Source organism: Cyprinus carpio, chromosome B19, assembly GCF_018340385.1.
Source record: "Cyprinus carpio isolate SPL01 chromosome B19, ASM1834038v1, whole genome shotgun sequence".
Taxonomy (NCBI): domain Eukaryota; kingdom Metazoa; phylum Chordata; class Actinopteri; order Cypriniformes; family Cyprinidae; genus Cyprinus; species Cyprinus carpio.
This window is the reverse complement of record NC_056615.1, coordinates 17,178,551-17,197,577: the sequence shown is the minus strand read 5'-3', so window position 1 is coordinate 17,197,577 and position 19,027 is coordinate 17,178,551. Positions and strand designations below refer to the sequence as shown.

At 37.8% G+C, this 19,027-nt stretch overlaps 2 protein-coding genes across 5 annotated transcripts in view; both read right to left on the bottom strand.

Moving 5' to 3' along the window:
- Positions 1-13,049, bottom strand: part of LOC109075419 (exostosin-1c) — a 50,621-nt gene extending 37,572 nt beyond the window's left edge. The window contains exons 1-3 of one of the 2 annotated variants that reach the window (XM_042744862.1): positions 12,800-13,049; positions 12,302-12,646; positions 3,346-4,589 (exon numbers count right to left, since the gene is read on the bottom strand). In XM_042744862.1, coding sequence (XP_042600796.1) covers positions 3,346-4,283 — 938 coding nt within the window. In that variant the 5' untranslated portion in view covers positions 4,284-4,589; positions 12,302-12,646; positions 12,800-13,049. The remainder of the gene's footprint in view (positions 1-3,345; positions 4,590-12,301; positions 12,647-12,799) is intronic. The other variant, XM_042744863.1, reaches the window with a different exon arrangement.
- Positions 13,050-14,111: 1,062 nt separating this feature from the next.
- On the bottom strand, positions 14,112-18,913 carry LOC109068140 (probable thiopurine S-methyltransferase). 3 transcript variants are annotated; one of them, XM_042745493.1, is made up of 10 exons: positions 18,756-18,913; positions 16,587-16,698; positions 16,428-16,524; positions 15,896-15,988; positions 15,674-15,806; positions 15,079-15,131; positions 14,919-14,994; positions 14,744-14,828; positions 14,587-14,631; positions 14,112-14,450 (listed from the first exon to the last, which is right to left on the bottom strand). In XM_042745493.1, the coding sequence occupies exons 3-10, from the start codon at positions 16,520-16,522 to the stop codon at positions 14,332-14,334; spliced, it is 699 nt and encodes a 232-aa protein (XP_042601427.1). In that variant the 5' UTR covers positions 16,523-16,524; positions 16,587-16,698; positions 18,756-18,913; the 3' UTR covers positions 14,112-14,331. The 3 variants fall into 3 exon arrangements, with proteins under 3 accessions (XP_042601427.1, XP_042601428.1, XP_042601426.1); XM_042745494.1 differs by having other exon boundaries at positions 16,428-16,552; positions 16,621-16,698; XM_042745492.1 differs by having other exon boundaries at positions 16,428-16,722; positions 18,756-18,904.
- Positions 18,914-19,027: the final 114 nt, after the last annotated feature.

Sequence of the window (19,027 nt, the reverse complement as noted above, 5' to 3'; positions counted from 1 at the left end):
ACACACAAGGTCACGGAACGAATGAGAGGCCCATCGTTAAGGTCCTTATTAAGTTCATTAAGCGCAGTTGTGATCATTTACATTCCCTTCCAAGGCGATAATTCACTAAAAATAGTATTTTTACGCCTGGAGAGTGTGTTTTCCTGTAGTTGTGTTTTATTTTCAATGGCAGAAGTAAAAAGGCAGCTCATTATTCTTCTTTTCTCCTTGAGAATCGAGAATAATGACCTCTTCTGTACGAATGTCTTGCACATGGTAGGAGTGTAGTCATGGAGACCTTGTTAACTGTCAAGAAAGGTACCTACCGCATTTTACTATTACACTCTCAGACTCACACACACACACACACATCCAACCGCATTCTAATGCTTTCCCAGAAGTCTACGGTGGTACTGAAGAAAGTATAATCAGTATTGCAGTATAATCCTCCGTCTGTGTGTGTCCCAAAACTGTCCCGAAACAGCTTGCCCTATTTTTCTTCACACAAGGTCTCTCACTCCTTCTCATTTACATTCCCAGTACAATGCAAGTCCCCCCTCAACCCCCCATCCCCTTTATTTTAAAGAGCCCTGAAAAGTGAATGAATGTAGGCCATTTGGTTGCAGCAATTTCCTCTCTCTCACTCCTGACACATCCCCGGATTCATCCCTATCTCTCCACCCTGGGCAAGAGTTCAGTAGGGTGCTCGGTGTGCCTTCAGGTTAATCTGTGGAAGTAGCAGATGCTGGTGATCATTAACCTGAGAGAACCTCCTAGAAGTTCTATTTCTGAGTTTGGCGCCTTAGCTTCTTTGTGGTACCAGAGCAGTGAAATAAGAGAGAGACCCAATTCGCTGTGTCGCCGCATGTCTTCACATTTTTCCTCAAGTTTATACACTTTGGGTCTGACACTCTCAAAACTCCACAGAGGGCTGTGCGGTATGAACAGTAGAAATGTCTCAGCCATTAGGTATATCGTTTATAGGCTATATAATTATACAGTATATACTAGCATTTAAAAGTTTGATGTCAGTATGATTTTTTTAATTTTGAAAGAGATTACAGTGAATTGATCAAAAAATATTTCTATTTTAAATAAATAGTTACTTTCTATTCATTGGAAAATACTGAAAAAAAATGTATCATGGTTTGCACAAAAATCAGCAGCACAGCTGTTTTCAACATTAATAATAATAATAATAATAATAATATTAACAGATGTTTCTTAAGCAGCAAATCAGCATATTAGAATGATTTCTGAAGGATCACGTGATGCCGAACACTCAAGTGATTGCTGCTGAAAATTCAGCTTTGCCATCACAGGAATAAATTACATTTTACAATGATCTCAGGTGTGCAACTCGGCATATTTCAGCATATTTTTTTACTTTAGCTTTAAACATGGCTCATGCAGTCCTATTTATTATATATAAGTTATTTCTTAAATATCACAATGTTAAAGGGATAGTTCACCCAAACATGAAAATTCTGTCATGAATTACTCACCCTCCTGTAAGACCTTCATTCATCCTTGAAACACAAATTATGATTAATTTTTGTACCGAAGTTGAACAAATGTCTTAGGGTTTGAAATGGCATGAGGGTAAGTAATTAATTACAGTTTTTAATTTTTGGGTGAACTATGCCTTTAAAGCTGTTTCTGTACCAATGGCAGAATTATACACAATGTATTACATGTTATGTAATATATAAAATATTTTGGGGTTAAATTTTCTTGCCAAATTGACCTTTATTGTAATATATACTGTACTTTCAAACCTCCATATAAGATTTTGGTCATATCGCCCACTCCTCAACAGTCACAATCATCTCTGCCAGTGTAAAAAAAACACACTTTTCCTGCTTAGACCTCCACGACGCAAGCCACCATGTTCATTCCAGTTAAAAAATAAAGTATTTCATGAATGTTTCTCTTCCTCACATGGATCCCAGACCACCTAACACCTGTACTGCTAACAAGTATGGCTAAGTTTGTTCCTGCGTGGGAGAGCCCCCCAACCTATCTTGTGGAATAAATGAACACATTCATCCAGTTCTGAGTGGAGCTCTGTCCCCACCACAAACCAAAAGCAAACAAGCCCGAAGCACTGTTCAACTGTTCGAGACCATTTCTTCGGTTTCTTCTTGGCCGCATCTGATCCTGTAAGGCCCACGGTAGATTTGATACACATTCTCTGTGCTAGTTTTGTGGCCCTGTACTAGTTCTCCTCCCTTCATTTCCCATATTTCTTCTACAGTAAGCTATCTCTCCAACCAAATCTGTTTAATTGCACTGGTCATGCATGTGTTACAAAACAATTTAGAAAAGCACAAAAAATGCTTTAAGCTTTGTGGTTTGATTCACAGAACAGCTGTGCACAATAACTTGAGATAGGATAATAGGATAAATATGCTTTATAATATAAAATTATACTCCATTCATATAAACACAATGGGCCTCACTGATTAAATGGAAGCAAATCATATAAATTAATCTTAGCTAAGCCCCGCCTTAAAATGGCACTGACTAATCCTGCCTTCTTTATGTTCTTTTTCATTTAAGTCTATGAACTGCATGTTTTAGATGCAAAAAAAAAAATTATTAGGAATTTAAAAACAATATATATATATATATATATATATATAAAAATATATAAATAAATAATAAAAAACATGATAAAACAAAGTTGCTATATAATGGTAAAAAAGTACCTTGAGAGGATATAAGCAGTATTTTTTTTTTCTTTTTTATCTTTAAATAAATCTTGTTATGTGCATAATTTAAAATAATACTTAAAAAGACAGAAAAAATATTTTTAGTGTAACACTTCATTCCAGTCCAAGTAAGAATACCACTTTATGAGCACATTTTACGTACAATCATGGGAATCTTCACTTCATTCATATTTGGTGTTCTGTAAAGCTTGTCTGAGTAAGCAACAGGAACCAAGGGAGGTGGGGCTTAGCGAAGGATCACTTGTTGCATTCATTCTGCTCATGTTTCTTGAATACGCAATGTTAAAAATGAATAGTAACACTAACATCAGCAAGTCAAAATCTCTTTAAACACATTTATGATGTACAATACCCCGTATATGTCATCCTCAAAAGAACACTTGATACATTTTCAGCGTTATTCACTCTTGACACTTTGCCATGTATTACATAAGTAACCCACACCCTGCAGTAACCGATAGCTGCTTCTTGTATTTAACACAGAGGAACCTGAGTTCATAGCCCAGGGTGCAACTGACAAACTCCATTGAGTCACTGAAACCGAAACTGATCTCATAACGGCCAACATTCCTCTTAAAACCTCAAGCTATTAAGTACAGAAACTCCCCGTTGGCTCATTTACATGACTTACCTCTCATACTCCTGGTTATCATGGTCACACCGCGCATCCTTGTGCTTCTCCCAGTCCTTGCCGTGGCGGCATGTTGTTAGTGAGACGATGTCCTTGCCATTGTGGATGTGATGCAAAGCGTTGCGAGTGTCTGAGCCGATGCCCGTCAAGTAACGTTTACCTTTAAACATCAACAAGTACTTCCGTCTCGGCGGGACGGTGTTGCGAACTAACCAGCCTCTCTCTCCACCCTTCTGAGGGTGTTCTTTAGAGAACAAAGGGATGGAAATGTCAAAGCCCGGTCGGAAGTGTTCCGTATTCAGGCTTGCTTTGGCCAGGATAGCCTGGCCCACGTTAAAACCCAAGTCTTCGGTGTAGTTGGGCCAGGTTCCGGAATAAAGGTTGAAGATGACATGGTTCCGCCCATCATTCCAGAGTGGGTAACCTCGAATTCGCTCGTCCATGTTGGGCACAAACTGTGTCGAAAGCTGGTCCCTGTCCAGCGTGTCGATGCCCAGCACGAACAAACATGCCTCTCGAGGGTCCGACGTGAAATACCGCGACTCCACGACCGAGGTGAGGATCTTACGGTAACTCTCGGACACCCGTTCGCCCTTCTCCGGCGGATAGATGTAGACCCGGAAGCTACTCTGTCCTTGACATCGGGCGAAGTCAAAGCAGGTGTCCATCCTACAGCGACTGTCCTTGTAGATTCCAGCCCACGACTGCCGCCGCTGCCTTGGTGAGTCACCCGGACCCCCAGCATTTTGTAGCTCGGCCTGGTCGGCGTAACCCGGCAGCAGGTCCCGATCCAACCAGTTGGGCCAGGGCCGCACCACCTCCCCCCTCCTGTGGGTGAGGAGGCCCAGGAGCCGTTCCTGCAAGCCGCCCCAGTAATAGAGCAACAACCAGCAGCACGTGCACAGGCCCAGAAGCACGTACTTCTTGCGTGCCTGCATGAGGCCGTCTCTCTCACCCTTTGTGCTCCAGGGCTGTCCTGGGAGCTTTAGCAGGGGGGAGACGGGATGGACAGCAGGGGCCGAAGCTCCAGCATAGCCCCAATGTCCACTTGTCCATCAGCAAAAACCAGAGACACGAATGCGCTCTTTTTCTCCGTCTCGGTTGTGTGTTCACAGGACGGTAAGCCCATGCGACAGAAGTACGTGTGTGCTCCGCTGTCGTCCGCTGGAAGTGATACAGTGCAATTTCTCCTCTCTTGGTAGTCCTTCTCTCTGCATGGCTCAGTGAATCCCCTCTGCGTTACCCTAGCAGAGAAATTAACAACACACTTCAGTACACAGCCTTCTGTTCATTTATATCAGTACTGCCATGAACACACACTCTTATCCCATCCTCAAACACCCAACAGATTCAAACACATGAAAACATTAGTGAACAAGCAATGCATCATGGATGGCAGCGGATTACAGTGTGAAGGGCCATATTTCAGGCATTTTTTGGAAAGTGGTGCACTGTGGTTAAAAAAATGAACATGAATACCAGACAACATTCTCATGTACAGTGTGATACATTTTTTGCATGTAATTAGGCCGGTCAAATGTATGAGTATCACTGCATTAACTAATAATAAAGCTCATAAAATGTTAATAAAGCTCCTAAAATGCCACTTGGTTTGATATTTTGTTTGTAATGCAGTAAAATGTCTACATTTTTGCTGAAATCCTGCATAACCTGTAGTCTGAAACTCATGAGTCACTTATTTTTAATGAAAAAAAAAAACCTGTAGGCTGATTTTGCTATTTTAATTAATTAAAAACATACAGCATTACCAGTGTAGTCTGATTCTCAAACAAATTATTATTATGAGCTGGTTCTTTTTATTAATTTAAAACCATACAGCACAACCAAATGTAGTCTGATTCCCAAACAAATGATTCCTATGAGCAAGGTTGCTAATATTGTTTTATGAGTCTCCTAAAACAGGTTTATATGCATGCAAGGTCAAAAAACATGTTCGTTTTCTAAGAAAGTAGATTTAATTCATAAACGACTCGTGCGAAGCAGTTCAAAGAATCAGTCTCTCTAAACCCCTCCTTTCCGTGATCACTCACTGCTGTGATTGGCCAGATGGCGGAGTCCTTTGTGATTGGTCCAGAGCTGTACAGAGATCTCTCTATGGCTCTGGATTGGTCTACAGTGTACAGCGCGTGTCGGAAACTAAACGCCAATTGCCATGACAGAAGGACAGCCCTGGAGATTTGTCAATACATAGAAAAGATTGTATGGATTGTAGCTTACCAACTGGAGCCGGATTCTGATGATGACTGGTTTCGGCAATTGCGAGTCGATTCTTTTATTTGACAGATAATTACTTTAACTATCGTGCATTATCGGCTTCACAACTTTGCAGATAGTTTATGTTCACATAGAGCTACATGATACACTGCATGAAAGGTAATAGTCAAAAAGGCATAATAGGGGCATTTAAATTTTTCTGTGAAAAAAAAAGCCTTGTTTTTTTTTTTTAAGACTCACATACTGAACTTCCATCTTGCCCAAAGTGCTGTTCAGCTGACCCTGAAGTGATCTTCTGAAGAAGATATTCTGAACAATGTTTTGAAAGTCATTGGGGTCCAAACCAAAATTGGAAATTTAAAAAAATATATTTTCCGTTCGGTTTTGTATTTAAGTAAATGCTGACAGAATTTCATGTTTGGATAAACTACACCCATGGAACCAGAGCCATAAATTTCCTTACAGGGACTTTTGCACAGTGCAATTCTAAGAACTCTATCCAGCATGGTGGTTCCTACAGAGCCACTATCCCCTTGGGCCATTTTCCTGCTTGCATTCGCACCGGCAGCAAGAACTCTAAAGCGGCCAACAGCGACGTCTTTATTTGCAGCATTTACAACCAGTGAATGGAGGGACACCATGATCTGAGCTGTTTTTGATGTGAATGTGAATTTTTTGTTGAAAATTGGACTAAATCTCATACACTTACATCAATGATAGTTCCTATAGAACTGTTTTAGACCCTACTCTAAAGTAGGAGTTAATGTAGCTCCCCCAAATGGAGTTCCTAGTTTCTGCAGTGCGAACACACCAAAAAGCGGGCACTTCCTCCAGTAGTTACAGGAACTATGAAAATGTTTCTCTGATGCAAAAGCCCCTTATGATTCCCATTCAGCCTGTCTGTATGTATAAAAGGACAGTTCACAGTTTGAATAGGGGAAGTTAACAAAACAGCATAGTCCAGTGAGTTTTTGCACAACATCAAAGCCCTCCACGGGTGCGTTATCAAGTGTCTCATCACATGCCCAACCCTGGTGGTGGGCACAAAAGACTGTGTGTGCATCGGTATGAGGCCATGCTTGATTTGAAATTGGTGTATTTAGTCTTGTGGTCTCAGTCGGTTCTGCTGTTTTCACACACACACTGGTGCAGTGTTTCGAGTGCACAAGAGCATAAGTGCAAAACATGAGCTGGGGAGCGATAGCATCTACCCTCTGCAAGCTCCAGTTGAACTGAGATGAAGGGGCTGAAAAAAAGGCACTTTGAGAAGTCTATATCGAAAGTGAGAGCCGAGACTGAATCTGATGCCTGTTAATCTAAAGGCAGATTGAGGTTCTTTTCGGTTTGTTTGTTTGCTCTGCCGGGAAGCACGCAACGGTTTTGAAGGGGAGGTGTTTGTCAAGAAAGTGCCCTCCTCTCATCAAAATGTGTACCTGTCTCTGTGTGAAGCATCTCACAGAGAAGGTCAGTGTTTCTATCGCCAGGCAATGCACAAAGACAGCTTTCAGGTCTCACCTGCCTCACTTGGTTTTCTCTTCACTCTTCCCTACCTCTGCCTTTCTGCTAAATTCCCCTAGAGTTTCTGTCTTATCTCTTTAAGCTGTCTGACCACTGTCTGACCTAGCACAAACTAATCTAAAGCTTTTAAAGAATATAAAGGGCCTGTGTGTTGTTATGCATGCATGCATGCATGTGAGTGTATGCTTATGGAGACTCCTCTTATATGCATTAATAATGTGTGACTGGTACAGAATATGAGGTGAAATGCAGTATGCTGTTTGTAGTGAACGTGTGTGTGATCACGAAGCTAGCGTAAGATGTGCGTGCTGGCATTTTTACGGTAAAGCTCCCTTCACGAAACACTGCAGGCCAAGCACATATTTGTCGGGAAACAGATGCAGAGGATTACATTACAAGCTGCTCATTATTAATGCATGACTCCCTTAGTTAGGACATTGATTTCCCTTCTTTCCTTTCATTTGGCTTTTTATGCCTCACAGGTGAAGTTAAGCTCAAGTCTTCTTTTGAAAATGTACTGAAGTTAAGATTTCTACTAGCATGACGTAAGGATCACTCATGCTATGCCTAACTAGGGATGCCAGAACCAACCTAGTGAATATAGGACAATGCAAATTTGGATGTGAGTGAACCTGGGTTTTGTCTCCCTTACTCTCTCATCCTTACTATAATAAAAATAAACAAAATGATAATAAATAAATAATAAAAATAAATTATATGTTAAGGTTTGGAATAATTAAGATTAAGAATAATTGAGATTTTAATGTTTTTGCTCACGAAGGCTGCATTTGATCAAAAATACTGTAAAAACAGTAATATTTTGAAACATCAGCGTTTAAAATAACTTTTTTATTTTTTATTTTATTACATTGTTTAAAATGTATATTTTAATTTCATTTTTACTATAGTAATTGCTGCTGAAAATTCAGCTTTGCCATCACAGGAATAAATTAAATTTTAAAATATATTTAAAAAGAAAGCAATTATTTTGAATTGTAATAATATTTCACAATATTACTGTTTTTACTATTTTTAACAAATAAATGCAGCCTTTGTGAACATTAATTATGTCTTTCAACGAAAATAAATAAATAATTATTTTAAACTTTTGGCTGCCAATGTGTATATAGTTTTTATTATTTATTTATTATAATTTTATATTTATACTACATAATTTTATTATCAATATTTATCTAAATAATTATGCATACACACAAATGTTTTTGTAATATTTATTAAGCATTTTTATTAGCATATAAATATATTACATTATAATACATTTTTATATATAATATTAAATTGTTATAATTAATGTGTAAATATCAAAATGATAAACATATATATCTAAAAAATCTATAATTAAAAAAAATTATCCCTACTTTTGCCCCCCATGTCAGAACAATGTCACATAGTGAAACACAAGGGGGAAAACAGTGAATTAAAATGCAGATTAAAAGAACCATCACAAATTAAAATAGGAATCATTATACAAAAAAAAAAAAAAAAAAAATCAGAATCATGGGTCATGGTTTTTTCTCTATAGTATAGCTCAAAATAATGATCTTTTTAATGTAACTGTAAGAACACACTTTCCTTCTTTTACATCCAGATTATGTAATCACATTCCAAATATTCCATCATTCCCCAAGCCTGCATCCAGCTGACAGAAGGTTGGATCGACAGGGAGCGAGTGATCACTAGCTTCAGCCCCACAGGGACTGTTACTCTCTCTCTTTCTTTCTTACTCTTCCTTGCAGTTTCTTCCTCCAATCACAATTACTTTTTATTTTTCTCATTCATCAACGCTCTTGCTTTCTTTTCTCACTGCCACTGTAAGTCTCTCCCGCTCTTTCTCTGCACCGTATTTCAAACGGGGTAGGGCTCCAGAAACAGGCTGCAGGCAGTGTAATGAGATCGAGATGTGATGGCATATTGCTCAATCACCATGACAGGAAACAGCTGAATAAGTGAAGCCTTCCAAACTTTGAGTGATCTGTATTCTGGACACTTCATTAACTTTTTCAGAACAAGTGTTCTCCACTTGTAAAGAAACTACGCTAGTGTCTTTTGGCAATGGACAGTGAATATGGAGAAGGACAGCGAGCAGGTGGATGTAGCCAAGAGGCAGCAGTTGTGTGCATGGTGAGTTAGTTTCCTGTGTCATGCCTGCTGCCCAGACTGCTCTGGCCTGAGCCGTTTTCTCACATGACGAGTGTGTGACAGCTGGACATATAGCTTATCTCCCCTGGCCCATCTCCCTCTACCACCAATAAATCAGATCTATACTAAAAAGCCTGCTTGGAGAATGTGTTTTCCTTCCACATCTAAATTATACTCTATATAATAAAATTTTCATTAGCTTTAAAATATGAAATGTACGATTTCTGCAATGCAGACCTGCTAAATAATGTCAGATAGGTTTTTCTAAGTGCTCCCCAATCTGCCATTGGTCAAACAAATAGATAGTTCTACCCTAAACTCACGTCATTGGCTGAACCAGTGTTGCTGTGTCAGACTGTTCGGGCTTGTCAAACAAACTATGCAAACTGTGCAATCATATTTTTATTCAGCAAGGATGGATTAAATTGATCAAAAGTGACAGAAAGGCTTTCTTATAAAAAAAAAAGTATTTAAAATAAATGCTGTTCCTTTGACCTAAGCATCAAATTTTGTACTGATCAAATATATATCACCAGTTCCACAAAAGTAATAAGCACTGCAACCATTTTTAACGTTGAAATCAGCATATTAGAATGATTTTTGAAAGATCATGCGACACTGAAGACTAGAGTAATGGCTGCTGAAAATTTAGCTTTGCCATCACAGGAATAAATTACATTTTAAAATATATTTAAAAAAAAATTAAATATATATATATTTTTAAATATTTAAACATCATTATAATTATAATATTAAATTAATATTGAAAATATTTTAAACAATTTTAATGTTTTACTATATTTCTGTTTAAATAAATACAGGCAAGCTTAAGAGACCTTTCTGAAAAAACGTACAAAACAAAAAATCTTACAAACCCCAAACTTTTGAAAGGTTGTGAATATAGTGTATAATATTTACTATTACTATTATTTATTCTTATTTAGCTTTTTTTTATACCAAAGCGAGTTACAGTACACCACTTTACTTGAACAGCTTCCTGAGGCAATGTGGTGTTAATTTTTTTTCTCATTAACACTTAGTTAATACATTTCCTTAGCGTGATGTTGTTCAAATAATTTGTTTAACACATCCACATCCTTAACCACAAGTTTCCAAACCCAGCTCATATGGGATTTGCGTATTCCAGCACAATGTGACTAGTATTAGCTAGCGGCTAATATTCAAACACAAAGCCTTTTCTTCTTACAGCAGATTCTGTGATTTCCTCCACAGCTTAGCTTCAGCTGCCCTGGATTGCAACGTGTAAAAAAAAAAGTTAGCAGCAGCTGATGTTGGAGAAATACAAATACTGTGGTGAGGTGGGTGAGACGGAGTTAAAATTAAACACAAAACTCTGTCATTACAGGTCAAGGGAGAGCGACAGCAGAGCCGAAGCCAACGGCCCAGCCTAGTTCTGCTGCATGTTTGCGGTACTGAGACTGACCCACGCTGAGCTCGTGGTCGAGCCTGCTGGGACATCAGTCTGGCTTCAGCTCAGATGGGCTTTTGCAAAAACACAGACCCAAATGACTAAAGTCAGTGTAATTTCAAAGTAGGGAATGTTTATAAAAATCTGACATGATGTTCTGCAGTAATCCTCACGAAAAGCCAGGAAGGAAAAGAAGGATGGGAAGATGAAAATGAAAAATTGAGGGCAAAGAAGTTGTTTTCGTTTAATAACTGTCTTGTGCTCTCTGGTGCAAAAAGGTGCAATATGGTTATTAAGATGGCTACATCTTCTTGAACACCCACTGCTACCCTTATGTTTTAATTTACGGACAACAATAATTACCAGCAGGCTTGATTAATTATGTCTTAACAATATGCTCCTCTCACACATGCCACAAGGGCTAATTATCCTAACAAACAGGATGGGCTGGGACAATTGGAGGTTATCAGCAGTAGTCATAACTGCATGATCGGAGCAGCTGAAAATCTCAACGGCTTTAAATGACAGCTTTCCTTGCCACAATGCCTGGCTGTTCATTCCCAAGTCCCTCTTCTCTTTTACCTTCCTCTGGCCCAAATGAAGTCATGTACATTTTGTTATATGACGCCATGGAATGAGTTATGAGAACCTGTCAAAAGGGCCGAGATTCCTGACATTTTTGCATCCCCTACCGGTTTCCCTGCTCTTTCAGCTCCACTGCAGGGGTGGACACTTCATTCATGTCACGTGGCGCTCGCATAATGGCACAAAAATCAAATGAACAACAATAACAACAAAAATCTATTCAGATTCCAAGGCCAGTTGCATGTGTTAGTTTTCTTCTAAAGCCTCTGCAAGCCTTTCAGATAACTCATCTTGTAAAACCCTATTACTGCTCTGACACAGATTTGATAGTTTTGTTGAATCTTAACCACTTCTTGGTATCTTGGGATCTAATTAAAAAGACAATTACAGCGCTCAACATTAAAATGCTGTGACGATCCGGATACACCTGTGATAGCTGAGATGCCTAACATGTCTAATTTGCAATCACAAGCTCTGATCTACTGTCTTCGGTATGCAGACTACAACTGCCAATGATCCATTCTTACATAAAGTTATAAAAAAAGTGTATCTATTTCTTACTGAAATACACTTCAAAAATAAATACACTGTCAAAAATGAATGAGTATCCCATGATTTCATTTAATATTTAAAAAAAATTCAAATAGTTTTTTCATATTTAAGAGTCTATATTAAGGAATATACTTATTTTGTTTACTATTAACAATTTACGTTCATATATTATTTTTGATTTAATGTTACTTAGTATATTTTAATGTTTCAGAATAGGCTACTACTTGTTTTTTTACATATATTTTACGTTTATGCTAATTATTATTTTATAATATTTATGCATTTACGATTAATTTTTATATTTAAATAATATTTATTTAAATTCGATTATTTAAAATTTTAAATAACCGGATATCCATCACGTCTCAGCACTTTAAATTGAACTAATATTTGCCATTTCTACATTTACACGTTTATTCTACTGTTCTGGCTTGTTTACCGTTATTTCATGATTAAAGGTCGGATTAAGTGCGTTACCTGTTCTTATCGCGTTGGTCCCTCGTTATGGCTGCATCCTCCTCCTCATCCTCCTCATCCACTGCCGATACTGAACGCTTCCTTCTCTCCTCTCTCTGTCAAATGGCCCTGCTTGTTTTCCCTAGCACAATATTACGTGATGCAATGACACTCATGCCACATAGTCCACCAGCGCCGTAGACACCTCGGCTGTCTTCAAACCTCCGTCTCTCTCTCTCCACCTCCTCCTCTCCTCTGGAGCGCGTGTGTCTTCTCGCTTTACCAGTTCTACAACCTGATTGAGTTACAGAGCAGCGCGCGCGTAATCTCACACCTCCTCCCGCGTGCCCTGCCTCTCTTCCCACTCTTTAATGATACAGAAGCACATTTGGGCAAATATTAATATTCCATTGCGGGCTACAATTATCCTGAGGCTGGTTTGTTTGAGTTATCGGCTTCCAGACAGTAATAGCTCATCGTAAGAGGCGTTGCTCCGCTATAATAATGTGGGTTTCTTACCTTAATTGCGCGTCAGATCATGTGGATGAATGAAGAGATTAGACTGCCGCCTGTATATGTATTCATTAAGCACACTGAAACGCCAGCAGCCACGTTAATATTTTAGAGAGCTGGTGGATGGGAGCTGTCGCTGCCTTGTGTATGAAATATGACAAGGAAACAATGGTCGCAGTGCCCTTGGGGTGGATTGCGAGTGGCCGCTAAAATTGAACTGAAATAGCATGATATTGATTATCACAAAAAAAAAAAAAAAAAAAAAAAAAAAACAAAAACCTTAAGAAACCTTGAGCTATGCAAACAATGCGATGCAGATGGCACAATGTATGTAGGTTATTTTATTTTTTATGGTAGTATCTCACTGTGCTTCTTCAGAAGATGCTCAATGGTGCACTCCGCAAATGTTGTTTAGTAGCAAAATAATAGCGTTGTTATGATTAGCCCTCTGTCCCTACTTCTGCACGTGAATATACAGTTGATGCGTATGGATAGCATCCGTTACAGCATCAGTTTATAAGGCTACATTGTTCATTTTCTCGCATCCACAACATTCCAGTCGACCCCGCCCCCGGCGCTCGTGATTGGCTCAGAGACTCGGGGTGCCTTCGCACGAGCTATATTTAAAGTAAACAGGCGCACATCTGGCCAGCGGTGCGCGTCACTGTCGCTGGAGGTCGCGAACCGACGCTGTGCGGTGAACCAGAAAATACCTTGACGACTTGAAGGTTGACAAACTATTTATCCGAGTTTAAAAGGGAGTGATCATCATACGGTTGTGATTGTGGTTATGATTATGTGAACACATTTCTTACTGCCTCAAAAAGAGTCTGTTGCCAAATTTGAACAGATTTAAACATAATAGATCAGATCTTTAACAAATCAGAGATGCTTCATTTTTGCAAAAATATGTTTACAGGCTTTTAATGACTTTGTAGAAGCGGCATGAACGCACTTAAATATTTTAATTTTTATATAAAATACCACTGGTAATATCAAATCTCATAATATCAAAATCATAAATTGGAGTCCGGGAAGGCGTTATGTTTCAATAGAACCGGCTCATGAGTTTCATTCGTTTGAAAAATCTCGAAACTATTCGCACAGTACATTCAGTAGCAGTACCGAATTTAGAACTCGCAGGTGCAAATCATGTCACTAAATATGTGCTTACTTCTGACAAACTACTGCCCTCTTGTGCTCAAACTAAGAGCTCACATCACTTATCATGTTATGTTATGAAATAAACACACAGTTATGAAACAAAAATGAACAATAAAATATATTTTTAAATATATATATATATATATATATATATATATATATATATATATATATATATATATATATATATATATGGAATTTATTAAAATATTTGCATTACATTCAAATACTGAATCAACAACTTTCAGGCTACAGTTATCAAAATAGAAAAATGCAAATTGTCTTCTATTAACCATGTTATTTTTGCCAATTATTTATTGCATTATTAAGTAATTTTTACTTTTTAATTGCCCTCCAGTAGATCTTATGATTGATCATTGGGCTTTTGGAGTGAGAAGGTACACTTTCTCTGTCAGTGAATCCAGTCCCCATGATTTGTGCTTTTCCTCAAAAGCATCTACAGACTCTAGCAATTCAATGTCACATCCACCTCCTGAAACATAAGACATCTCCATGATTATTGGATACAACTATTTAGAAATAAAAGCTCTATAATACATAATGAATGATGAAAACATCTAGGTACAAAATAGTTAAAGTGACATGTCAGAACAGTGACCAAAACTCACCAAACATTTTTTTTACATCCTCTTCTGATACAAGAAATGGTGGACCTGTATGTCAAATATGGCAACAAATATCAAATACTAAAGACAAGACACATATGCTTTATAATCACTAATAATAATAATGAATTATTCCATTTATTTCCCCCCTCAACATTACCTTTATAGAGCTCAGGATTATATTCCAGTGTGTCCACAAGATACCTGCAGTCATAGTTCATTAAGGACACAAGGAGAGTAGCATATTGGAGATGAAGAGAATATGTATTTACATGCAATCCCACTTAAATAAATAATAATTAAATAAATAATGTAAAACGTTTATTTAATACTTACTTTTGCCTGTCACATGGGTTTATAGCCACCAGCGCTCCTCTATCCCAAATTCCTCCAAACTTTCCTCCAACAGCACTATATATGGACAGACACAGATGCATTCAAATGCATTTCATGTGACATGTTTTATCATCTAAAATTAGAAAGTATAAAATGTACCTGGAGAACTCGTATAAATCACACTGATAGATGGAGATCTTTCCATCTGCACTCTGAGAACAAGGAAAATGGATTAGGTGATTGGGCATGACACAAAGACATCACACTGTCTACTTCCATTAAAGAAAACTAAAGCATTGTGACCATCTCACAGTGGGAGTGTATTACACTGAGGGGCATCCGTCTGTATGAATCTAATCGGAGGAAGCCACGAAGACACAGAAAATGCCATTATAACAATACATATAACAGTGCATCTACGTTATGCTTAACCTCATCCATTTCCAGTTATTTTAACTGTACAAAAAGTTGTCTGCTATATGCTCCTTTATAATGCAAACTGGTATGTGTAATCATATAATTTCAATTCAATATTAGAATCATAAACAGACTGGTTTTCTGGCGCTAAACTTTTTAACATTTTCTAATTAATCAGAAGTCTTGCACATTCAAATGTCTTACTTACATGTTGCAAAATAAGGTGGATAATAACTCAGTGTATGATTTATGGGCACTATAATCCTTTAGGGCTAATATTATCATTGGTTTGTGCCCAGCAATAAGTATGGATGACAAATGCAGGACCTTCAGATACCTTGAAAACCTTTGCTCCAGGAATGGCTGGTACTGGTTCTTCATCAAAAGCAAGATTTTGCTCTGCAAAGAATTGTTTGATTCCTTTTTCAGAAATTTCTACTCCGACAACTGTGTGACCCATATCAGCCAACCTGAGAAACATTTTTTGCACATATTATGGAAGTGCTAGGAAGATTTTAGACATTACTCATTTAACACAGAGATACTTTCGACCTCATACCATTTCATGTCAACAGCTTTTCCGCATAATGGGAAGAAGAATCGAACCTCCTTTCGTCCACATAACACTTTTTCCAAGTTGTTTTTCAGCAAACTACCAAAAAGGTACAAAAAATAGGAAACAATTGAAGCAAGACTTTAAAGAAAAAGAATACATTGATAACACTGTGTGGTTCCTCTAAACATTTATGGAAAATTCAAAAGGATCATTATTCATAAGCAACACAGGATGGTGTCTAAATCATGGAGCTACAGTATATGACGTGTTAGTATGCATGATTAATGATAGTATAGCATAGCATTTTGCAACATCATTACGGTTATTGAACTGAATCAACAGTTGAGTTGAATAATGACATTATTTTATGTTTAGAACTGCTTTACAGAAGAATGTAAATGTCTCATATTTGATTAAGTTGGTAACACTGATTCTGTTATTTTCCTGTTTATCACTGTGAAGCTGCTTTGAAACAATCTGTACAGAAATAAGGTGACTTGACTGTAGTGTTGGTGGTGACTAAATGTGTGATTACTTGTGCACTTCAGATCTGTGAAAACCAGTTCTTCCTTCCTGCCACCTGTCCTCCCACTCGGACAAAGCCATCACTCGGTCTTCCTGGGCAGACATCTCTCTTCTCTTCTCTTCTCTTCTCTTCTCCTCTTCTCTTCTCTTCTCTTCTCTTCTCTTCTCTTCTCTTCTCTTCTCTTCTCTTCTCTTCTCTTCTCTTCTCTTCTCTTCTCTTCTCTTCTCTTCTCTTCTCTTCTCTTCTCTTCAGCTGGTGTCTTCAGGGTAGCAGACAGTTGCTATGTGCAAATGATAAAATGCAACTAAGCACATAATTATGCATAGTTAGGAAAACAAAATAAATAGGCTGATCAGCATTTAAAAAATATGTAGAAAACGCTTTCCATTGTTGACATCATTGTTGATCTACTCAAGCTACTGTGGCCCATATTTATTTTATCAAATTCATCTGTCAAGCTAAACAAGTTGCATGACATGCACTTACATAAAGAAAATAGCATCAAGACTATATGAAATAGAACAATTCTATTGGTGTTTCTGCATGAAAAAATGTTTGGTTTTCATATTCAGGTTGCATACTGTTGGGATTACACACACACACACCAGTGGTGTGTGGTGGTGTTTTAAAATGAGGAGGCAGTTTTATGTATATATGTATTTATATATAAATGTTACATAAAAAAAGATAAATATATTTCTATTTTGTATTTTATTATTATATAATTTTTTTTATTCAATATTTTTAATGCATAGTGTTTTTATGCATTTTTTAATTTATTCCAAAATAACAAAGGGCAGTAACAATTTGAACAATATTCTGGATACAGTTTACAATAAGATTTCATTAGTTAACATTAGTTAACTACTTTAGTTAACATGAACTAAGAATAAACAATAACCTACTTATACAGTGTTAATTAATCCTAGTTCATATTAATTTCAAAATTTACTAATTATTAAAATCAAAAGTTGTTTTCTTCATTCAGGCCGAGAGCTCGCACAAAAACAAGAGATGGGATTTATCACATTTACATTGGGATTTATCACCAATCACATCCAACCTTAACCGATCATATCCAATTATAGCGAGATGGAGACATTGCCTCCTCTCACGTGACTTTCTCCAATTCATCTCAATGGCTATGTTTACATGCAACCAAATAATCAGTTTGTAATTGGATTGATGGCTCAATCGAATTGAAAAGCCTTCATGTAAACACCTTACTGTAGCTCGATCGGATTTGAAGGGGGTGGTTTATTACTTTTCTAATATGATTGAGAGTGCATGTAAACACTCGATCGGATTGAACCACGAAACTGAAAGAACTGCGCATGTGCAATGACACATAAATAACGAAATGACGTATGACGCACGGAACGAGATCCACATTCCTGCAGAGTTTAGCTCTTACCCTAATCAAACACACCTAAGCATGCTAATCAGTGTCTTCAGGATCATTAGAAAATCACAGGTAGGTGAGTTTGATCAGGGTTAGAGCTAACCTCTGCAGCGCATTGGCCCTCCAGGGCAAGATTTGAGAAACCCTGCTTTAGGGTCTCTGTAGAAAGTCAATGGAGTGAAGGGAGGCAAGCCTCCGCTGTAACTTTACCTGCGGGTGTCGCTGTTGGACAGTGTTACTTCATAAAAACGAGTGACTTTTATACTTTTAATATCATATTAAGTCCTATTTGCGCTGTTTAATTTTTGTAATATGGATTATTTGCGCATGCAACTTTTTGAGGAGACACTGCCTCCCTTGCCTCCTCGGAGGAAACGCCCCTGACACACACACACACTCACTCACTCACTCACTCACTCATGTCTGTGTGTTGTAAGTAGACAGATATTTTTTTTTTTTTTTTTACAACCTGAACAACTTGCATAATCACAATGACAATGCATATATCATGTCATCTTTGAATTGTTACTCTCTCTGTCTGTTAATCCCAAAACTGTCACAGTATCAATAAATTTATTCTCTGACTCATAACAACGGACTGTCACCGGCGAAAGGAGAGAACTTTGGCCTTTTATGTAGTTCTGTATTATTGTGTTATTGCTGGTTTTATTTTTGTTTTGTAAAACAGTTTTGGCTGCATTCTTTGCAGCAGCGACGTGTTTTATGAGAAAAATCTTATAAAAACTCGAACTCTGAATTCAATGAAAACATAAATGTTGTACAAACAAAACAAATAACTTTCTGTCACTTTCAAGGCAGTGAACAATACAATTGACCAGTCTTTAAAAAAAGCACTGAGCGTCATCAAGCAAAATACATTTATAGGAATCTGCCGCAGTCACTGTAAATGTTTGATAAGATTTAAAATTTGTTACCTCACATTTCCAATTCAGTAACCACTCGAATAACAGCTTCAATATCAGAGTCCCTTTCAAAGTCTTTGCTCACATGCACCGGTTTCATAACAGGAAGAGTTTGCGCGCAGTGGGCGTGGCTTCCCACACAACGTCAAGCGTAGTTCTGGCGCTTCCGTTTCCGAAGGGGCGCAGCCTTCAGTTTGTGGATTAGATGCCGCTAGGATACCGTGAAATCTGCCGGTTCCGTAGTTTACAGTAGCATACTAGTACAGTGAATCTATTTTGAGTGA